Source organism: Astatotilapia calliptera, chromosome 14 (genome assembly GCF_964374335.1).
Source record: "Astatotilapia calliptera chromosome 14, fAstCal68.1, whole genome shotgun sequence".
NCBI lineage: Eukaryota > Metazoa > Chordata > Actinopteri > Cichliformes > Cichlidae > Astatotilapia > Astatotilapia calliptera.
The window spans coordinates 24,522,393-24,544,612 of record NC_137435.1 but is presented as its reverse complement, the minus strand read 5'-3'; the positions used below and the strand labels follow the sequence as shown (position 1 = coordinate 24,544,612).

At 39.0% G+C, this 22,220-nt stretch overlaps 3 protein-coding genes across 3 annotated transcripts; all 3 read right to left on the bottom strand.

The window, feature by feature from the left end:
• Positions 1-3,162: 3,162 nt before the first annotated feature.
• On the bottom strand, positions 3,163-6,511 carry foxg1c (forkhead box G1c). The gene has a single exon (XM_026193332.2). It carries the CDS (start codon positions 5,358-5,360, stop codon positions 4,164-4,166), a length of 1,197 nt encoding a protein of 398 aa, XP_026049117.1. The 5' UTR covers positions 5,361-6,511; the 3' UTR covers positions 3,163-4,163.
• Positions 6,512-8,680: 2,169 nt separating this feature from the next.
• pglyrp5 (peptidoglycan recognition protein 5) lies at positions 8,681-10,797 on the bottom strand. The gene is made up of 4 exons (XM_026193313.2): positions 10,638-10,797; positions 10,337-10,532; positions 10,133-10,251; positions 8,681-9,887 (listed from the first exon to the last, which is right to left on the bottom strand). Exons 1-4 carry the CDS (start codon positions 10,648-10,650, stop codon positions 9,712-9,714), a joined length of 504 nt encoding a protein of 167 aa, XP_026049098.2. The 5' UTR covers positions 10,651-10,797; the 3' UTR covers positions 8,681-9,711.
• A 1,759-nt stretch (positions 10,798-12,556) lies between these two features.
• polr2i (RNA polymerase II subunit I) lies at positions 12,557-19,992 on the bottom strand. Its single transcript, XM_026193314.2, has 6 exons — positions 19,754-19,992; positions 19,545-19,599; positions 16,072-16,145; positions 14,335-14,409; positions 13,123-13,174; positions 12,557-12,882 (listed from the first exon to the last, which is right to left on the bottom strand). The coding sequence occupies exons 1-6, from the start codon at positions 19,813-19,815 to the stop codon at positions 12,820-12,822; spliced, it is 381 nt and encodes a 126-aa protein (XP_026049099.1). The 5' UTR covers positions 19,816-19,992; the 3' UTR covers positions 12,557-12,819.
• Positions 19,993-22,220: the final 2,228 nt, after the last annotated feature.

Here is a 22,220-nt window from a genome sequence, read left to right as displayed (position 1 = left end):
AAACGCTACAAAGAAGTCCATCTGAAACACACGTTTCCATCATTAATTGCATTATATTTTACATTTTATTCAATAGACTGCTTCTAAAAGCTGACTAGATATGATTTTATTATTCTACTCCGGTGATCTATCCTGTTCACAAAGTAATGACACATTAATTGCTGAATTTTAAGAGGTAAGACAGAAATATTTGTTTTTAGTCCAGAAAATCAGAGACAGAATATTTTTTTTGGATAATCAGTTTTTGTAATCACATACTTTGATAAGAGTCCTCACACATACATGAAGATTTAAACATATTACTCCAGTGCCGAAGTCACTTCATTGGCTCCCAGTTGAGTACAGGATAAACTATAAATCTTTCTATTAGTTGATAAAGCTTTCAATGGTTTTAACTTTTATGGTAAACCCATGAGATTACGCGTAGTAAAATATGGTATATACATATAAAATTGACATTGCTGTTAACATATTAAATACAGGATAAATTCTTATGTAAGCATGCTCAAATTGTCTTTCAGTTTGAAAGCATAATTTTACTTATTATTTTACTTATTATAGGGAATAGAGCAATTTTACACTGTGGTAATTTTATGTTTTTTTTCTGCAAAGAATACTGAAACAACATGCTCTAATAATAATTAAAAATAAAATAAAATAAAATAAAAATAATATTAACACCATGGGACTCAATATAACTCAGAGTTCTTAAGAAGATGTTATAGGATAAAGGAAATAAATCAGAGAGCAGTCAAACTGATATGCAGACTCAAACAGTTAAGTCATTGTTTTGCTCTTCGGTACAACAAGAACGAGTAAAAAGAGCACGTCTATGTCTGAGAGAGGGAGATTGGCTTTCTGACAAGAGACAGACAGACGCCTATAGGTGTCCATCCCACCCACCTTGTTTCAGTGGTTGCAGATCTACCTGTCGAAAGCACTTGCTGCAGATAATGGCAGCCTGTGTGCTGCTGAGGAGGGGAGTGTGATTGACTGGGATCGATTACGAGCGCTGCTGGGGTACATCTTTATGGAGCACACCTAGCTCAGCCAAAAGTCTTGCATCCTAAACTGTGGTGTAAAATGAGCTCATATACATGAAACGGAACTGTGGGAGCCTGAAAGGACTTTGGTCAGTTAAGAGAGCAGGCAAATACTCAGTAACTAACCAAAAAGACAAGAAGAAAATATATGAAACAGCTAAATAGAAAAAGTAAAGTTTCCTTTTTGTTAACCTAAATTTTATTGGCTTTCAAAACAAACAGAACACTGAGAACAAAAAATTAGTAAAACATACACTTTAACAGACATGCAGATGCACAAAGTAACTGTAAGATTCATTTAATTGGATTGTTTTTCTAAGAAAATGGATAGATAGACCTACAAGAAAGTGAACGGGATTTTAAAGGATTTACAATTCCCGCAGATTTATCAAAACATATTGTGGACATACTGTAAATCTTAATATCTCAAGTTTGCATCATCTCCCTCAAGCAGCACAAGGTGGCAACTTTTGTTATTTTGACTTCATTTACAGGAAGGTTATTATTCTTACCCAAAATCCCAAATATGGTGAAATAGTCAGACTGAATTACTAGTCTGAAAGAAATATCTGACAGCACTTTGAAGATTGAGTTCAAACACGTGAACACGTTGGGACACCTCCAGAAAGCGTGTTACAAAGAGGTGTGGGTATGACAGATTGACTCTACATTTGGAAAGGATTTAGAGTGTCTAATGTGAGTGAAACTGAACCTATACAACACCTTACACTGAACAAGGACATGCCAGGAACAGAGTGATAGCCACCCTTTCCCATAAGTGTTTTTTAAGCTCTTTTTCAGTGCACAACAAAAATCTGTTTAATCTGTTTGATTTATAATAATAATAATAATAAGAATTTGTGGTAGCTTGTGGTAACAAGGTTTCTTTTTGACAGAAAATGTTGGAGCATAAACAGAGCCTGAAACTTTTGCAGCGTGGGAGAAACAAGCTGGTCAAACAGGTGCACTTTGAGACATACTGATGCAGAATGTTCAGTGGCTTTAAAGAGCTGATCTGTTTCTCCAAACAGAAATGATGTGGAGGGAGACGTCGAAGGTCTGGCATGGACTGCTTCATGCTCAGCAACTGAATTCCAACCTAATTTTAACGGAAGAACAAATGCAGATATGTGAGGGTGTTCAAAGGCCTATTCCTTCTCACCCAAATAAAACTGAACAAACAAACGTGTTATTCCCACTTTACATTTTGTTGTACATTTTAAAAAATGTATCTAAAAAACTGAAAGAGATGATAACTAAAGAGGTTTTTTTAAACTTCTGGTTGATTTTTGAAAAGGCCATCCTGATTTCTGCAGCCTCCTGCACACCAAAAACCAGCGAAACCTTATTGTAGCAGGGTGAATTATAGCTCTATGGTTATTAGTAGAGCTGTCAAACTAAACATGTTATTTATTACACTAACAGCAAACAGTATCTTCTTACTCTTGCCTCAGGATACAAAAGTCTACTTTGCACCAAAAGCTTGTTGCTTCACAGCTAAGCTCCCCCCCCCCCTTGCTGCTCTGCACACCACAGTCCTTCATGCCAAAGTGTAAATATTATCTTTTGTATCTATCTAGACGGTGAGTTTGGCAACAGTGAAGTTACCTGATCCAGCCCGGTCTGCTTTAACCACACGTGACTGAGGATGTGACTGGCTTTGGAAAGGTGGCGGGCTGAGGTTTTTTCTTTCTTTCTATTTATGTTTTTGATAAAGAACCCTTTGTTTAAAAGAGACATCTGCTCTAATCTGCATCCACATACATCTATTAATTTATATCTCCAGGGGGCAGCGGCGAGGAGAGGTGAGGGAAAGTTTAACAGGCAGTGATGTCAGCGCAGGTTGAAACAGAAGACAGATCAATAAGATCTGCGCGACTGGAAATGCCATGTCTACCTGTTGAGGTTACATCACAACCCTTTCCACACGATATCTCCTCGAGAAACCTTTTTAGTGGAACTGTTCATAAACAAAAAAAAAAAAGAAAAAAGAATGGCTCAGAGCACAGAGGCCTCTGTGCCTCACAACCTTTCCTTAAAACACTCAATCCAGTCTATATATAGTTCTTATTGTGCGGGCTCAAATCTCCAGGGTGAAACATTTAATAACACAGCCAAATAAGAACAATCAACAACTGTAGCTTTTAATGAGGTTAAAAGAAAACACAATTAAAAATGCATTATTTATCGTTTAATTACATGTAAGGTCATTAAAATGGGAATGTAATATATATATGGTTGCAACATTAACGAAATCGAAGACAGTAAGTGCAGCAAATGAGCAGTTTAAGTATCATTTTCACATCACATTTTCACCCAAACTGAAAACTCATAATTTAAAAAGTCCCCGGACTAAAAAAACAACAAAACAAAACAAAACAAAACAAAACAAAACAAAACAAAACAAAACAAAACAAAACAAAACAAAACAAAAAAAAAAAACCCCGGTTCCACCCGTTCGTTTAAAATTAAGCTGGAACCTTTCCAAAGTAATATTTTAATGTGTTGGATACCATGCTGGGGAAAGCGATTCCCTTCATCAAGAGTTTTATACTTTTCGATTTTATTTCATGTTTAAAATCGTGTTTTCTTCTCATCTCCCTTCAACCCAAAACTGGTGACATGCGCCGAAAAACCCTTCACTTTTTGATACCAATAAACACACATGTGGGAAATCATTGATGAGGAAAGTTAACAAAGGATAATATTTTTTCTAGTACAATTTCAGAAGCAGATGCAAACTCGGTGAACGTTAATTGCATTAAAAAATGATCTGCGCATATCCGCGCATAACCTAGGATTCACAATATACGCAAATACACTTTTGTTTTTTGCTCATTTTCGGAAATGTGTTTGTCAGAGGAAGTATTTTAAGACTTATAGTTCACGCGTCATTTATTTTTTGGTCATTTAAACTTTGCAACTCTGAGAAATAATCCAAGTCTATTAACGTTTTTTTTTTTTACTTAGATACATCCACTGTGACGCAGACATTTGGGTAAATATTGCAGGATTTTTATCATTCATCGGGATTCTTTGGCTTTGCCTTTTGTTTCCAACAATTAGCAAACTATCTACAGCAATGTTTCAAATCTCACACACTGGCTGTCGGGACTGTATCTATTTCTCTATATTCCAAGACGACGGGCTCGGGCTGACTTGAGGGCAATAATTTGAAAAGTCACCGCAGCATCCTCCGAGGTCTGCATGACCGCTCTTGGGTAAAAACGTCGCCGCTGGTGTCTTGGAGGTGGCGCACTCCTCTTGACTAAACGTGGCGGCGCACGGTATGTGGTGAGAGTAAAAGTAGCTGGCTTGTCCGGAGATCATGTTAAAAGAGCACGGGTCTGTCAGCGGCAGCGTGCACGCGGGGATGGAGGCGGAGAAGGCGGTGCACGCGGCGCCGATCTGGTGGCGACGGGACTGCGCGCAACTGAGTCCGATGTAAGACATCTCCTGGTGCGTCTGCAAGAACCGGTCAGCGTCCGCAGCGTTTGCGCTCAGTCGGGCCCGCTGTGAGACCACTGACGTGGCGTGGTTGGAGAAGCGAGGGTGCGCGCTCAGATATGTCCCCGCGCCAAGGTGGGTGCGCACCGGCGCTTGGAGAGGTAGAAACGGCGGAACCGGCCAGTAAAACGAACTGGCTGCGGCCAGAGTGACGCTGGTTGCAGTGCCCGAGGGCATCACACGACCGCCTCCTCTCTTCAGCCCGAGCTTGGTCCTGGAGCCAGCTGCGGCTCTGCGGCGCAGTTTTCCCGATGTGCCACCTATGAAGACGTCCTCGCTGCAGGGGTCCAGCATCCAGTAGTTGCCTTTGCCGGGATCGTCGTAGTGGCGCGGCACTTTCACGAAACACTTGTTTAGGCTCAGGTTGTGCCTGATTGAATTTTGCCACCCTTGTCTGTTTTGCCGGTAGTACGGAAAGTTTTCCATGATGAACTCATAGATGCCGTTGAGCGTAAGCCGTCGTTCGGGACTTTGGCGGATCGCCATCATGATGAGCGCGTTGTAACTAAAAGGCGGTTTTTCGGGTTTGACGCTTTCTTCTGCCCCACCGGTTTTCCTCGATTCTTCCTTATTTCCTTCTCGTCTCCCAGTTACAGTCCCCGCTTTGGTTTCCACTTTGGCGCATTCTTTTGACTTTTCAAAGTTTTGATCATGGCTGGCTTTTGCAAGCTGGCTAGAGCGCACTTTCTGGGACTGAGAAGGAGACTCCTGGTCACCCATCACTCCTTCTCGTCTCCACAACAGGCTGCTGATGCTGAATGAAGACTTGTGGAATAATCGGCTTGAAGTTTTCACATCCTCAATCTCCATCCCAAAGGTTAAAAAACACTCTCGAAATTCTCAAAGCTGTCCGGAGATCACAGGAGAGCGCACCGCTGAACACACAGAGCAAAGATGCGTCGACTCAAAGTGGTAAAGAGCCAAAGACGCACGGGCCAGACAGCGTGACAACAAATGCGCATGATCACAGCAGCTCAGGACTCGTTACCTCCAAAACGACTCGAGTTGGTGTTTACTTTGTAACTGCGCATAAAAGAGAATCATCCTGGGACGTGTTGTGCGCATGTGTCCGTACTTTGAGTCAAGTGGTTCTATTTTAGTAAAAAGATAATTCATTTATTCCAGTGAAGAGTTAAACGCCTTTTATCCATAAAATCAAAGCAACGCACTAAAATATGACTCGTGTGATGTTTTTTCCCCATAAGCACCTATCAACCCCCCCAAAGAAAAATCTATAATAATTTGAGAATGAAAGGATGTGCCATGATACCAAACACACTGTGCCAAGGCGGGCTTGAACCCGGGATGACATGGATGTGCTGTCAATCTATGTGACTGATCAGTGAACTCTGGGGTGCAATTATAACACTTCCGTGACTCATGAAATTCAACACTCTCACACGCGCCTCACCCCCTGGGCTGGCCTCATCTTTCTCTCTCGTTTTTCTTCTTCTCTGCTTTCTCTCTTTGCGCACCTTAATCGACATCATAGGAGCCAATTTGGCAAAATGCCGATCAAGAGAATGAAGACGCTGTAGAGACCGAATGATCCTGTATATAACGGGCCAAAGACGAGCAGGCTAAAACGCAGAATGAAGGGCAAGATTATTACGCGTACCAGTTATTTCGTAATTTATACCAGCTCTGAGTTGCAAGCTTTTATGATGCAAAATTTTTTATTATTTCTGGGCAAAAATGTGGTAAAATTAAATAAACAGTAGCCAGAGATTCTCTGTAACTGAAAACTGCCTCCTTACTTCAAATTAAACAGTGTATTTGACTTAATCCATGCTTGTCTTAAATCTAATACAGTGAGTTTTCTCGGTTACTTGCTACATAATGCTAACCTTGACTTTTCTTAGTTTGAACAGTTGTCCACCGATGAAGAAAGCAGATAAATGTGTCGACACGTTAAGGTTTCGCTTGAATTGATTATTTTAGTGATAATGCATCAGTCATTTCAGACATGACGTATCCAGGTTTTGATTTTTTGTGGACATGCTTTGGAGTGTTCATGTCGCTGAGAACAGTGTTAAAGTTCAGCAGGCAACAGGCCACCATGACTGAGACTCCGGTGGCAACGAATGAGTTCCAGCCCCGTTAATGACCTAGGCTGTTGTTGAAATAGCACCTAATTAAAGCAGTGTCCTGTAGCAATGAAGCCTGTGGGGTCATAAATGACGAAACATGTAATGTTAATAGTGTGTACAAGCACTCCTAATGATATAAATTCATTAGGCTGCTCATAAACTCATTATCAGAGTTCACTTGTTTTTAAGGCACCCATCCTGGTTTAAATGCATTTAAGTTAGAATTAAGCTGAGCACGCTTTGGCACGATACATCAAGTTCACGTGCCCTACTTGCATGTTACTGCAGTGCCAGATGTATGTATTCCTACTTAAGGAGGAATAGATCATTTAAAGAAAACCACATCATTATATTTTACATTGTGCTCTCCTCTCCAAGCAGAAGTCAGATTGCTTTTCTTCACTCTAAATATGTGACTGTCAATAAATCCTGCCAATAACTTTCTGCTATGATGCCTTTCCATCAGAAAGGGGATGAAATAGATCTGGTGTAAATGAATGTAAGACAGGGATATGAGTTTTTCCTGCTTGTTTTATTGTCTGAAAGGCCTTCACCTCTCCATGTCACACCGGTACAAACGATAAGTTCACGTGAGGTTCCTGAGTGATGTGGGCACTCCTTCAACCACAAGAAAGTGAAGCAGGGCCTAAGGGGCGATGAGTTATAGCCTTGTGTTATTTTCTATTCTACAAACAGCAGCAGGAGTGAACAAAAGGTCATCACACACACACACACACACACACACACACACTGCAAATTCATATCAGGTTTTATAATTTAATATCTAATATCTGTTTTTTCACCACTTGGAAGGGGTGACACACAAACTCAATGCCTTTGCGTTACTTTGACTTAGTTTATTAAGTTTGTTGCTCAACAAACATTTAAAAAGATTCATGTATAGCCAGTGCAGTGATATCTAATATCTGTTCCGACAATGACAAGGTAATAATAATAAAAGAATAATATACATGCTTCTTGGTTGGATTATTGTTTCAAATTCTTCTCACAGAAGAAAGAAATCCATTTAATTTGATGAATCTATTAGAACTTACACAGCACTTCCCTTCCCTGTCTGAACACATTGAACTTTCACTGTAGCTGTGCCCTAGCATCTTGTTCAGTTACACTGATCATTGACAACAATAAAGTCTACTATATATTAGTCATGAAGACAAGGATTAGTCATACAGTCTAATACCTTTGCTATTTAGCCTGTTTGATAGGGCCCTCCTCCATAATCTGTGTGCTGCACAAGTGAGCACTTGTTGGGAATGTTTCTGGCACTGCAGAAAGCATGCATTGTTGTTTCAGCACTTACAATGCCCTTGATTCCATATCTTGTGTTGTTTACAGTGTTTTTTGCAGAGATATTTGAAGGACATTTGCATGAGAAAACAGGACTTGTAAAGATTGTTTGTTGTTCAATAATATACTTAATAATTATTCTGCGGTTTAACAAGTGTTGCTGCGATATGCCAGCATAGCTAACTGTGATAAAAAACTCTATTATTATTTTAATAATACACATATTCTATTTTTGTGAGCCCGTGGTCTCGCACACAAACGTTCTTTTTTCTGCCTCTTGCAAGTGATTATTTCACCTGAGTGGCAGATGTTTGGTCTTGTTCACCTTTAGTTTACATTACCTTGAGGTGTAGTTGTTCTTTTTGCACAGTTATGGCTACAGTCTCACGGGCTTCTGCAACTGTTATTTTAACTTTAATCTGTTTGCCAAAAACGAAACAAAACACTCAATAAACAAACTAAAAGATAGCTTAGACAAGTAGCTTCTTGGAATTTCTTACAGATATTGTGATAATATCATTATCATTAACTCTTCTAACTACATACTAAAAAAAACCCCTTCACCCTGTGTGGTGTTTGTGATAGAGAAAAAGAGAAAATTCCTCGCATACGTAAAAAAAAAAATCAAACAAACAATGAATCGAGTAATAAAAAGAAGCACTCTGAGACTGCAAACCTCTACCAAGACAGCTCAGTTTGTGTGTTTTTAACTTTTAAAGGAACAATATTGTGTTTTTATTGTATTCTTTTTATTTTCTTTGTTCTTTTTAAACGTCCTTTAAGAAAAAATTAGTTAAGAGAAATTTGACAGATGTTTACTTTATACATTTACATTACATTTTAGAGAAGTAGATAATGAATAATAGGTACTGATTTGTAAATAATGGGACATGAATAACTTATTATATAATAGGATACTACAATATATTTCTAACTAACTAGGAAGCTCATTGTCTTTGTCTCAATTCTCTCTTTAAATATAAAACACATTTCTGAGGTCAGCATAAAAGAAAGGCGGATGTGAAATTTAAAAGCCAAACTATAATGTGATATTTCGAATCCCCATACACCTGAGTTATTTCCTGATTGTTGCCAATACAAACAAAGGCAGCAGAATTTTAAGTACAACTTTAAAGATACAAGACATTTTATAAAAATTTGACCTTGTAGAAGAGGTCAGAGGTCCACAATAACTTAGAATCCCCATATATTATTCCCTATATGCCTATATGTTGTCAGCACTAAGTTTTAAATAGCTCTATATAGAATTTTCTTTTACTTTGATCTTCAGCTTAGTCTGCTGATCTCGAAGATGCAACAAATGTGACACAATTTGAAATCTTTACGGTGCTTTCTATATGTTGACATCACACAGCAATTATAAGAATCATAGCTTTTAAATTATAAGACTTTTTGTCAATTCTTAACCAATTAATCATTGAGTTTCCAGTTGCACTTCTAAACAGATAAAGCCTGCGTTATTCTCATCCCATGCAACGGCTCCCTCTGCTGTAAAAGAAAGCTCTGACAGGCTGTGAAAACAGACTCTTCCTGCTAACAGATAATAAAAAATATAATAATGTGCAAATAATATGCATATAATGTGACGAGGAAAAAAGAAACCTGAGCATTAGTGTCGGATCTAGAAAGCTTCTTCCTCCTAACACCTTGCTTACTTCACAGACGCTGGTCATGGGGTCTGTGTGCAATTTAAGGAAGGGGTGCAATTTCTCCTCAAAACACTGACAAATCGTCTGCGAGGTTCACGACGTGCTCCTCAGTCGTGGCAGTGCGGCGTAAAGCTTTTCTCCTGGACACTCTGTGTTTCCCAGATCTCTGTGTCCATACAGGTCAAACCCAGGCTGTAGAAATCCTGCGGAAACTCCAGACTGCAGCAGCTGTTTCACCGCAACGACTGCTTTTTCACTCGGCGTCTCATCTGCAATGAAAACAAGAAGTAGCTTTATCATTATATGGAGAATAATGTGCAATATCCAATGTGTGTGTGTGCTTGTTGTATTAAAATTACCCTGCTTTTATGATCTTTTCCTATGATACAAGGTGCGGTTACTAAATAAAGATTAACGTTTGTATTGCACACACAGGCCCAGCCTTATCATTTTATGTCTACACCCTGAACAACATGCTCTTGTATATGATACACACAAAATAAGGAGTGCTTACTGTTGAAATTCCCCATGAAGGCAATTCCCAGTGAGTCACTGTTGTGGTCCTTGGCATGTGCGCCCATCACACCCCAGCCACGACCCTCGAACACAGTCCCATCTCCAGCAACAAGAAAACTAAACATTGAAGAAGTACAGGTAAGCTTTGATAACAAAACCAAACATTTGCACACAGTTCTTGTGCACTAACAGAGGAACTCACTTGTATCCAATATCATCAAACTTTCTGTCTTTCATGTGGTATCTCTGAATACTGACAAGGCTGGCTTTGCACTCAGCCAGGCCTTTGCAGCTTGGGTAGGCAGTGTGGTGGATAACAACTCTTCGGGCAGGTCCTTTCAGAGCCTTGGTTTGTTTGGCAGCGGCTGCTCCCCACTCTTGCCTTGAAACAATGCTCACTGAAACAGATTGAAATCAATCAAATTGATACTCAGCATTCATAAAAGAAAATCTAATTAGTAAACCAGAAACCATCCTTAGTGCAAAGCTGTCTGTTTCCATACCTTGTCGGTCCATGGCGTCCCACAAAGCAGACTAACTCGTGGCAAGTAGTGCAGCTCCTTTATCAAAGAGCCTGTTTCAAGGGGTGTGGTTTTGGGAAGTACACCTATTATGTACTTAATGAGCACGAGTTATTTTCCCACTAGTTTTACCAGCCGAGCAATAATTTACAGTTGCCCAACAAGATGTCTGGAATATACGTGCTTAAAAAAGAAGGAAGTACAACACAGTATTTCCTGAATGTTGCACAGCTAGAGAAAACCTCTGATTTTTCACACGCATAACTACTAACTAACATTACAAAATCAGTAGCACGGAGGAAAAAAGACAAGCCGTGTCATGATCTTCAAATTTAGGAGTAGTCTGAAAACTGAGAAAGTCCATGAAGTGTCACTGGTGCTTTAAGAAACTGACTTGACTCATCAAAAATTACTCCCGTTTACTTGTTAATGTAATGTATTAGATGCATTTCCCAGTTGGACTGAGAGCAGACCTGTAGCTACAGCTCGGGTCTTAAGTTTGTATCCACTCATTGCAAATTACCCTCTAAATCCAAAACTTGCCATGAATTTCAGGGGAATTTTGGGGATTTGAATGACTTCTTTGGACTGTTCTTTTTCCAGGGTGGAATGATTGTACAGCATTTATCTTTAATTACTTTAAAACAACAACAGAAACCTAGGATTTCTGTCAACAACAAGACTGTGGACAGAAATCAAAGGTTTTCATCGCTACCAAAGATGAACACACTTGACACACACACACACACACACACACACACACACACACACACACACACATATATAACATAATGGGTAAAACCACATGGAGTTTGTAACTGTTACAGGAAAAATGATTCTATGTTTCTTTACCTTCTTTTAAATGTACAAAGATGCCCTTTTGTCTATGGTTAGATTAGTTTAGAATTATCTTTTTAGACTTTCTCAGCAAAGACATACTGTTTTGGGACATATTGTTTTAGATTATTTTATCTCTCACAGCTTTCTCCCAGCTCTCTGCTGACGAGACTAGCGCCACATATGGAGTTGTTTATTTTATCTGTTTTGTATTTTCTTATCCTGTTCTCACTGTCTTTCCTATAAAAAGTGCCCAGCCTCTGTACACGTTGTGAGTTGTTCTGAACAGCTTACCCGTGTGCACGTTAAAGCATAAAAAGTGATCTTGTCTCATTGTGTCTTTACTTCTCCTGGGTCTTTTACAGAGTTTTCCCCCAACAGTAACCAAATAACAAGACGTGTAGATTACATTATCAAATTCTTATTAAAGTTGCCAACTGTACATTTATTTGGCTCATCTCTGCTGCGAATATGTTCAGCATTAAGCGAATGAGTCAGCTACAGTCTCAAGACATTTTGTGAATATTGGGGATGTGCACTGGTTACATGTGATTTGTGGTCTAAATTTTCAGCTGTTGTGACTCAAAGGAAAACACACAACCAGTCTTGTGTTTCATGGTTTTAACCTCCACTAATCATTAACAGTCTAGGCTGGAAACAGGAAGTGAATATCTATACCGACTTCTCTACTTGGAAGTCAGTTGGTTTGATTTGAAGGTGAACTTGTGTGCGAGTTGGCGAGGTTTCCCGGCCTATAGTTAAAAATATTTAGGAGCATTATCTGATCACTGATTCTTGCTATTCTCAAAAAACCCAGAAATACTGATTGAGTGACTCAGACCAAATCAGGAGTAATTCATTAAAAACAAACAAACAAACTCTAATAACTCTTTTATATTAACTGTTGTATCCTGGTTTTACATTTATGTGTTACTTAGTCTTGATATAACCTTAATTATGTAACGAAATAACTATTATTATACAAAAGATTCTCAAAATGTAGCCAGGGTGTCACTCAGAGATGGAGTGCATGAAGAGTTTCACAATTATTAAGACTCAAGAGATGTTTGAAAACATGTTTTAATCTAACAATACACATTTGAAAATGACAAGCGCTAAAAAGCACAACAGCAAAACTGATGACATTATATTCACAACATGGTGACAGATATGAGTGTCCATACAACAATAACAGAGGGGTCAGCAATGCTGCTATTTTATAAAGCCAAATGCATTCACTGTAGACACAGACCCAGATTGATACTGTACGAGTGCTGACAGCAACAGCATAGAAGCAAGTGCTAGACCTCTTTATTATCAGAAGGCTTCACTCTGTCCACCGGTGTCCACAGTGAGGCGCCGTGCACACGTAGTACAGTCGCATAGCATCCTGTGTGGGGAAACACACAAAAATGTGTCAGTCAAAACAAACGATTTTAATAAATACCTCTCTCAAATATATATTCTGGATTAATAATGTGGTGCCTTCTGAAAAGCAGGGGCTAAGAAGAATGTATTAGCTTTGTATTTTTGACATGGGGAAAGATTTTTTTATATTTTATTTTTATATATATATATATATATATATCAGCTTGTGCAGATATAGAGAAAGCGCATAGGTTGCAATTACCTCAGCCTTCATACTGTGAGACTGGAAGAACACCGCCTCCTTGTGACCACATCTGAGAAGAGAAACGGTGAAAGAAAAACGTTATAAAAGTGTTACCACCATCAGAGCCACAACATCTCATTCCACAGTCCATTAAAGTTGAAATGGCTTGTGGAAACCTACAATGACCACCAACAGTTTATTTCAGGGCAGGCTGAACCTTTATCCAGATTTCCTCTGTCTACGGTGACCGTCTAAATAATTACTTGATATGTTGTTAGTGTGCCTCAAGGAGACATAAAGTAATTATAAAATGTAGACACACGAGAGCAGGGATGTGGTTAAATATAATGCTTTTACGCTGAGACCCCAGTGATGTAATCTACGCTCCATCCGTTTTGCATGACCATACGCTCAGTTAGTCTCACTGATTGATGACTATGTGCACCAATCAGTTTCAAGACATGCAGATTAAACAACGCTCTGCTGCTTAAATAAGGAAGTATGCTGTGTCAGTAATTATTGACTCTGCACTTATTTTTAGAATTACACATTTCACTTGCTACTTAAAAAGTGTATGGGTAACAATGCCGTTTTACAAATCATGATGCCTTTTAATAAATATTTTGCAGTAGAAGCACTTAGGAATTACAGACCTTTAAAAAAAACACAAACAACAACACAACATAATTACTCCAAAATTGGATAAGCATTTTTGCAGCCAGGTGGTCAATTATACAGTCAGAACTAAAGTGGAAGATCATGACATTATTATCATGAATGTAAATACAGAGGTTCCACAAAATGGTCTAAACGTCTGATTACACTCAAAAAGCAAAAAGCCAGATTCGATTTTGCCACACGCTCTAAAAGAGCCCACTCACATCAGGGAAAAAATATCTGGACACATGAAACCAAAATGAATTTGTACCAGAATGACGGGAAGAGAAAAGTAGTAGCTCATGACCTGAAGTATATCACATTATTTGTCAAACATGGTGGAGGCAGTGTTATGGCATGGGCATGTAAAGCTGCTAGTGGAACTGGATCACTGCAATTTATTGATTAAGCAAACAAGGCTATAGTCTCTGCTCGGATTCAGCTGAATCCTGAAAAACTGATTGGACAGCACTTCACAACGGAAGAGGATAATGACCCAAAATACCCTTAAAAACATCAACAGGAGGTGAAGCATGGGCGCTGAGGGAGGTCAGTAGGTATGGTAAAACTTACTTAGGGCAGGGGTGGTCTTCTGTTCTTGGCAGTGTTGGGTCCTGAGATACATCAGCGATGATTTGTGTGAGTTCACTGGGAAAAAAATGAAAGCATGAGGTTTAGAGCTCATCGACTGACATGACCTATGAATGCAATCTAAAATTCTAGTACTGTGCGCACTACAAAAGGAAGCCCACATGCAAAAAATGCTAATGTTTTTTCCTAAAGATTAGCCATTCAGTAGTGGCGCAACGGATCAAAAATCTCACGGTTCGGATCGGATCACGGTTTTAAAGTCACGGATCGGATCAATTTTCGGATCAGCAAAAATAGAAAAAAAAGACAAAAATTCTACTCGCCGTTTACTTATTTAAGTATATTTTCCCTATTAAAAAACATTCAACTGAAGACTCATTCCACGCACTTATATAAAAACAAATTAAGGTGCAATATGGACATTATGGACCATGCTGGGCAGCCTCTGCATCCTCTGCACACAGCCATAAACAACCAGAGGAGTCTGTTCAGTAACAGGTTGCTTCTCCCAAAGTCAAGGACCAGCAGACTTAAAAAGTCCTTTGTCCCACACGCCAACAAACTGTTTAACTCCTCGCTGGAGGGGAAATGGGGACAGAGGAGGGGGGAACAAGTAGCTGTAGTGCCTTTTCACCGTGCAATAGCTTTTGTTAATATCCAACAGTGTAATAGACTCACAATACTTAAAATGTGCCGTTCCCTTGTATTCTAATTCCTATTTATCCCTTTTGTATTCTCTGTATTTATAAATGTGTATATATGGTATATTTCTGCTCACATTCTGCAACTTCTGTTGGTGCTGTGCTACTGGAAACTGAATTTCCCGGAGGAACCCATCCGAGGGATAAATAAAGTTTCATCTAATCTAATGTAATCTATAGGGCAGTACAGGGCTTTGTATCTACCACTCCGCTGTGATAACGAGCGGTCACGGTCACGTGACTTTCCGTTGCCCTGGAGCTCCACCCATTTGTAGTTTGAGCAACAGAAGATGCCTGGGACAGTTCAGCCATAACTTTAAACTTCTCCTGCTCATACATGCTTGGAACGATCTTGTCACTGAAGTGGACGCGCAACGAGATATCATAGCGTGGCTCAAGCACGTTCATCACAGTTTAAACCCCTTGTTTTGCACAACAGACGACGGCCTCCCGTCTGCAGCTAAAAACCCCATTAGCGTTAGTAATAGCTTTAGCCCGGTCGGACTGGGCAGCAAAGGGCTGCTTAAATGCCACAAACTCCTCTGCTCCGCTACTTGGACCGCTAGCGCTGGCCATAACTACCGCTTGACAGACTGACCATGCGCACCATACACATACTTTTTTTTTTCTTTTTCGAATCTTCGGATCACGTGCGTACCGAACCGTGGAGTGGGATTGGTTCGGATTTCGGATCAACCGTGATCCGTTGCACCACTACCATTCAGTATGTGTGAGTACACATAAAAACACTGCTTTGTACTGTCTGAAATTGTACACAGAAAATCTTTTGTACATATTTGGAGAAATCAATCAAATCTGTGTGGCTGAATGGGTCTACACAGCGCATTTAACCCTAGATGTCATAACAGTTTTGGTTGCATTCAGAAGTGCTGCAGTGATTGAATAGGAAGTTATCGCCCACTTTAATGTGTGACTCAGTCTGTAATGGAAAATGACGAATTATTCAAATTGAGGAAATAAAACATTTGCTAATTTATGTTGTATTGTGGTTACTTACTCAACCTCATGGGTGATTTTATTGACGTAGATACAGCTGTTGTCTGCCTCTTGTTGGTAGTCACAGTTCCTGCACTGTTTGAGATCAAGATATTTTTTTGTTAAAGAGCAGGACATTCAGTACAATAATTACAGACTTATTGTGGTACTCTTCTTGTATCACAACAATCTTCCTTTAAACTCTTCCATTACATATGGTTTTACAACGTTTTATACAATACATTACAATAAAATGTATGTCTTAAATCAGAGGTCGTTTGGAGTCGTTTATTATCGGGCCGCGAGAGTTGAGGCTCGGGTGTGAAATTTAGAGTTTTCAGGATTTTTATCGTTAACTTGGTTTCCCCAGATCTTTTCCCGTGTTGTAGTTGTGTGTCTTATTTTGAAAGCAATATTTACACGTTACCATAGCGAACAGAGAGCATTAAGGGGCAGAGAGGAGGACGTCACTCTCAATGTTGTTGGCCCATTTCAGGAGGACGCTGCTAATGAAGTTACACAATTACACAGTAAATCCTCATTTAATTATTATATTTACAAAATAACCCAGCTTTTGTGTCATTTTATTTGTTGTATTTATCCGCAACACCTTAAAGGCCGATCTGTGAAAATATTGTCTGATATTAAACCGGTCCGTGGTGCAGAAAAGGTTGGTGACCGCTGTCTTAAATAACTATTTGTCAGTCCGGAGTTTCTCTGTCCACTTAGGTTAGTATTTATCATCTATGTAACCACTTGGGGTACCTTAAGGTTCTGTATTAGGTCCCGTTTCATTATATATTTCTCTTTTTGGAACCCATTTTTAAAAAGTACAGCATCGACTTTCATTGCTTTGCAGATAATTAGCTTGTATTCAGGCTCTGGTAGTACTGTCTAAGTGATGTTCAATCATAGATGGAGATAAACTTGTCAAAAAACAAAAACGAACCAGAATTAATTTTTTTTTTTTCCTGGGCATCCCAATCATTAAGATGGAAAGGAGAGCTCCATCAGTCTTTGAGCTTTTTACTATCACCTGGTTGCAAGGAATCTTGGTGTGATATTTGACTGTGCTTTTAGATCTGCTGTTAAGACAAGCCTTTTTCAATGAGGGCTCCTTGGTAAGGTGAAGGCGTACCTCCCTCCACATGACGTTGTTTTTTTGTTTTGTTTTGTTTCAACCCAATTATATTTACTGTTTCCCAGTGCTGAACAATACCTGGCACCCACTCCATGACATGGCCAGTAACAGGAGAATGTTTAGTTAGAGACTGAGATTACCCAAATGCACCACTGAACAACAGAGGAAATTAGGGGTGGGTTTTGATAATCGATTTATCGATTAAAATCGATTCTAGCTTGGATAACGTGATATCGATTCATTAAAATCCTGAACCGATTTTTTTAATATTAATTTATTTTGCCCGAAACACCAGAATCTCAGGTTAAACCGCACTAAATTTCAACAACCACCAAACAGCTAAAACAGTAACTGAGAGCAGGAACACGGATTCTGCACAAAGATGTAAACACAAAGCGCGGACCCGCCGACGGATCAGAATCAGTGAGATGTCGCCTTTCTCACCCGACGGCACGGACACGAGCTGAAAGCCGACAGCTCGCTGATTCTGATGTTTCGGCAGGTCCGCGCTTTGTGTTTACGCCCTTTTTGCGCTGATTCTAAAGCTGTTAGTTTTATCTCTCTCCAAACAATATTGACTGAACCAGCAGCAAAGGAAGATCCAAACTACGCTTCACAAAAACATCGTCATGAATTCCCTCTGACTTTTGCCGTTTTTGCTTCCACCACACTTCATGCACAGCTCTCTCTCTCTCGCTTTCTCTCCGTACTTCAAGAACAGTTTCCCGTCTAAAAATCTGTTTTCTGCGTTATTCGCTTGCTTGCTACGCACAAGTCTACCGTTGTTTACAGCGCTGTCGGCCGCTGTTTTTTTCCCTTTTACTTACTTCCGAAAAGAAAACCTAATTTCTGCTGTTCAATAGGCTTCTGAACAAATGTAAACTTTTTAAAATTATGCAAAATGCAAAACGTTTAGCTGTGTCTGTAATAAAACCGCTGTAACTTCAGAGGTAATGTTCATTAATTAATGGTTTTCTTTCGTTTTTGATGTACTGCAGAATATTTTTATAAAATCCCAGCCCAGGAAAATCACCCTCATGTTTTTCTGTGTTTTATCCTCAGTTACTTTGACACAAAGGCATCTGCTGTGATGCTCACACCTTTGATAAAGTCTTGCGAGTGTCAGTTTCCTTTTTATAGATACAAAAATATGTAAATGTACTGATCTGAATTATAATATTTCTGACTGTCTGAGGCAAAATTTCCCAGATTTAAATTGAATCGAATCAAATTGAATCGAATTGGGACCTTGTGAATCGGAATCGAATCGATTCTAGAAATCAGTGATGATACCCAGTCCTAGAGGAAATCACTCCTGCCTGTACAACTCCTCCAACTAATGTACAGTACACCGTGCAATAGTTACATCCTCTACAGTGAAAATAATAAAGTTTTACAGCTGTTTTGCAGCATTTAAAAATTCGGTAATTCTGTATTCTGTAATATTCTGGATTTTTATAATTAAGCTATTTGTATATATTAGAGCTATTTCTTATATTTTGTAATATATCAAATTATTTAATTTAGTTTAGTCTCACATAAAACACCAGCAACTGCAACAATAATATGCAATAATCAGCCCAGCATTATCACAACCTTTAGAAAAAAAATCCCAACACCAAGATCGTAGACATCAGTTTTCAAGTAGATCAAACAGGGTTCCAAAGTTTTACAAAGCATTGGACTTTTGAACGTGATATGAACATAAGATATTCTGTTTTCAGCCTCGATGTATTTTTCACTTCTAATCATACACTAGACCAGTACGTCTGCAGCTTATGACAACACCAAACACAATGAGTTAGGGTACTAATTTCTGCCTTGCATTTCAAGCAAAAGACTGGGGTTGAAACTATGTCCATGGTTGAGATTATTCTGTGTAAAATCTGTAATTGCATTGGTTTGGGATGATTACAAACAAACTGATAAAGCATATTTTCATACATCTTTCCACTCACTACTATTGACCATGACAGAAAGGTTCCTTTCCCTTTCATCTCTAAGTGAGTGATGCTTGTTAACCTTGTCCCAAAATCAAAGGATTCAGCCATTCAGTTCTTATATATATATACACACACACACACACACACACACATATTCATTGTATAGCGTCTACAGCACTTTGGTCAACTAGTTTTTAATGTGCTATAAACTCTGATTGTATTCACCGATTGTAACATAAGGGGTGTAAAATAAGCAAACTAAGAAAAATTAAAACTAAAGCTGTAATTTTAACCATTCGTTTTATAATCCGGACTGTTAGAAGAGTGTTGCTGTATCGTGGATTAGCTAACTTAAAAGAAAGTAGCACTAATACTTATTGGTTAACACACACGTGAGGAGCACAAACTTACGGCATACAGCAGGATGCGGTTCTCCTTGTCTTCTTTAGGATACAACATGTTGTTACTGGAAGACAAAGCCAAGTGGTTAATGGGTTTTCATTTCAATTATGCGTACGTATTCCTTCAGTTCATACAATATTATGTTAATGTGCGTCTAGCTTATCTTAGCTAGCCGGCTACGTCAACGTATACGTCCTCTAAAACAGACAAACGCTCACCATTCTTGACAAAACCGTATGCCAACAAATCCCGGCTCGTACGTCCCACCGTCTAAATCCATCAGAGAAACGATTTATTGTGGACAAAAGTAATGAACTCAATTAATTTCAAATGTTGTTAATGTCTACCGCCTCACTCCTCAAGTTTAAAAACAGACCATATGCGCATGCGTAAACGATTTTGGCTCTGCCTTTTTTTCCAAATAGCGCCTACAAATGGCTGGAGGACAGAATAGGCACTGATACACATTTGCAGACCTGTTGTATTAGTCAAAAGATGCACAGAAGTGAAGCAATGCATGTACAAGCGAAGGGTTTAAATTGCTTACTTAATTTTGCATGTGTCTAGGTTAGATGAGTGAACCCAGTAGACTTATTTTAAAAACATCACACATTTTCACTTCTTCTGGTTATTGTTGCATTACCGTAGTGTATTTACCTTACAATATAAAGCACCTCGGGGTGAATGTTGTTGTGATTTGGTGCTGCAGTATATAAAGAAAGTTGAACTGAACTAAAAAAAGAAAAAAAAGAATTGCTCTAAGGTTTTTGTTTTGTATTGTGCAAGTGTGTGTTGTCACCAAGCAATTCCACCCTCTCCTCCAAATTTGGTAACTAGTGTCTAAGAAACAAAGCAAAGCAATGACAAAAAGTTGACGACAATGATGCTAGACTCGAAGTTTTTAAATAGCAACCCACAAATTGAGTGCGTAAACTCATAGTCACTACATCTATCTCTTTAAACAGCCTGTGGTAAGAACAGCTTTCACACAGACCAGTCATCATAAAAACACAGAAAACCCAAACTCCATATTGTTCATAACCAATCCTATTCAAACCTTCAAGATTCATGTTGCATTGGCTTAAATGACTGGTCTTCATGTTATTTTGGTCCTCATCTGTGTGGTACTAGCTCCGTGTAATATAAAGACAAACCCAGTCAAAATCTAATTGACATTTTGACACTAATGTCACTAATCCGAATTAACCTTGGTTAAGTCAGTCATTATCGTCAGGCACACAGATGGCCCTGATATTGTGCGCAGCCAATTAGCACTGCCATGTCTTGTTGGACACTTGAAGAAAACAGAGCTATTATTACAATGTTATTAACCCATTATTGCCTCGTGTAACATATTTGATACATACAGTTTTTTAAAAAGTTTTTAAATGTGTTTTTTAGACTTTTACATAATCAGTGTAACCTTTTCCCCCTGTAAGCACAGATAAATTGCATAATACATTTTAAGCTATAAATTGCTTAAAAAATGCCGGACGTAGCAAATAGGACTTTTAAATTGTCAGAAGATTCAATAAATGTTCCATTTAAAAAAATATAGTTGTGCAAATATAAAACACATAAAACGTTTAGACATTTTATTTTGCACAACCTAATCAAATTATTTTAATATCTGTGTGCATTTTGTTGCAAGCATAGCAATGAGACCCTAATTCAAATTGACAGCAGACTTGGAAATTATAAAGTACTGTATCTTTTTTTTAAGGCTCGGAAAGAGAACTGATTTACATTTAAGCAAAGCAAGCAAGCAAGCAAACGCTCCTATGCTATGAGTTTGAGACCATTATATTAAAGATGTCCCTTCACTTTGACATACAGAGCCAAAGAAAAAGAAAGAAAAGTGAGTGTTTAGAGCAGTCTTAAGCTTAAGTTTTGGCTCGTGTATGTTTGCCAAGTGCTGACTTCATTAGCTGTAACCAGCTTGGCCATGTTCAATATGAGCACCCACCACTGTAACAGACATATGATATAAAATAAAGAAAAGCATGGTGTGTCCATTTTTAAAACAAATGAATCGGAGATGGTATAACTGACACTCGAGTTAATAGGATAAGCACTGTCCTGCTTACGGAGGAGTCTCAGCTGTTACATCACGGGTGGAGTTCCCTGATTTCTTAAACTAAAAATTCATCCAGGTTCTAGAGAAGAAGGATGCCTTTCATGTTGCGCAGGCTCCTTTCCTTCCTCGTCCCATATCTATCCTATTGACTTAGGCTGCAAAGGGGATTAAACACTAATGTTACTAGTGTGCTGCCTGTTTTGCAATACTTGCTGCCTGTTATATATATATATACACTGTATCCCCTTCCCACCCCCGAGCCCTTGATCCCTGGGCTAATTCCATGAATCGTCCAAATCTAAATCCACTGATGGAGCAACGACACACACAGAGTCATGATGGGGAAACAGACAGAATGGGAGGGATAGAAAGGATTTCGTAATAAAACATGCAAATGCATGTCCGTCTCATGTGCAGTTGTGGCCATGGCAAGTTGATTTAAACATCCGCCAACAGCACGACCACAGGCCATCTGTGTGCCCTTTGTATGTTTCTGTCCAGATGCACCAGCGACCCAGTGTGCCAACTCATCAGAGGGGACTGTCAAGCCTGCCTGACGTCACCCATGCAGCCTCCGTAATCAAAAGAGACGTTAATCCTGCTCCTCT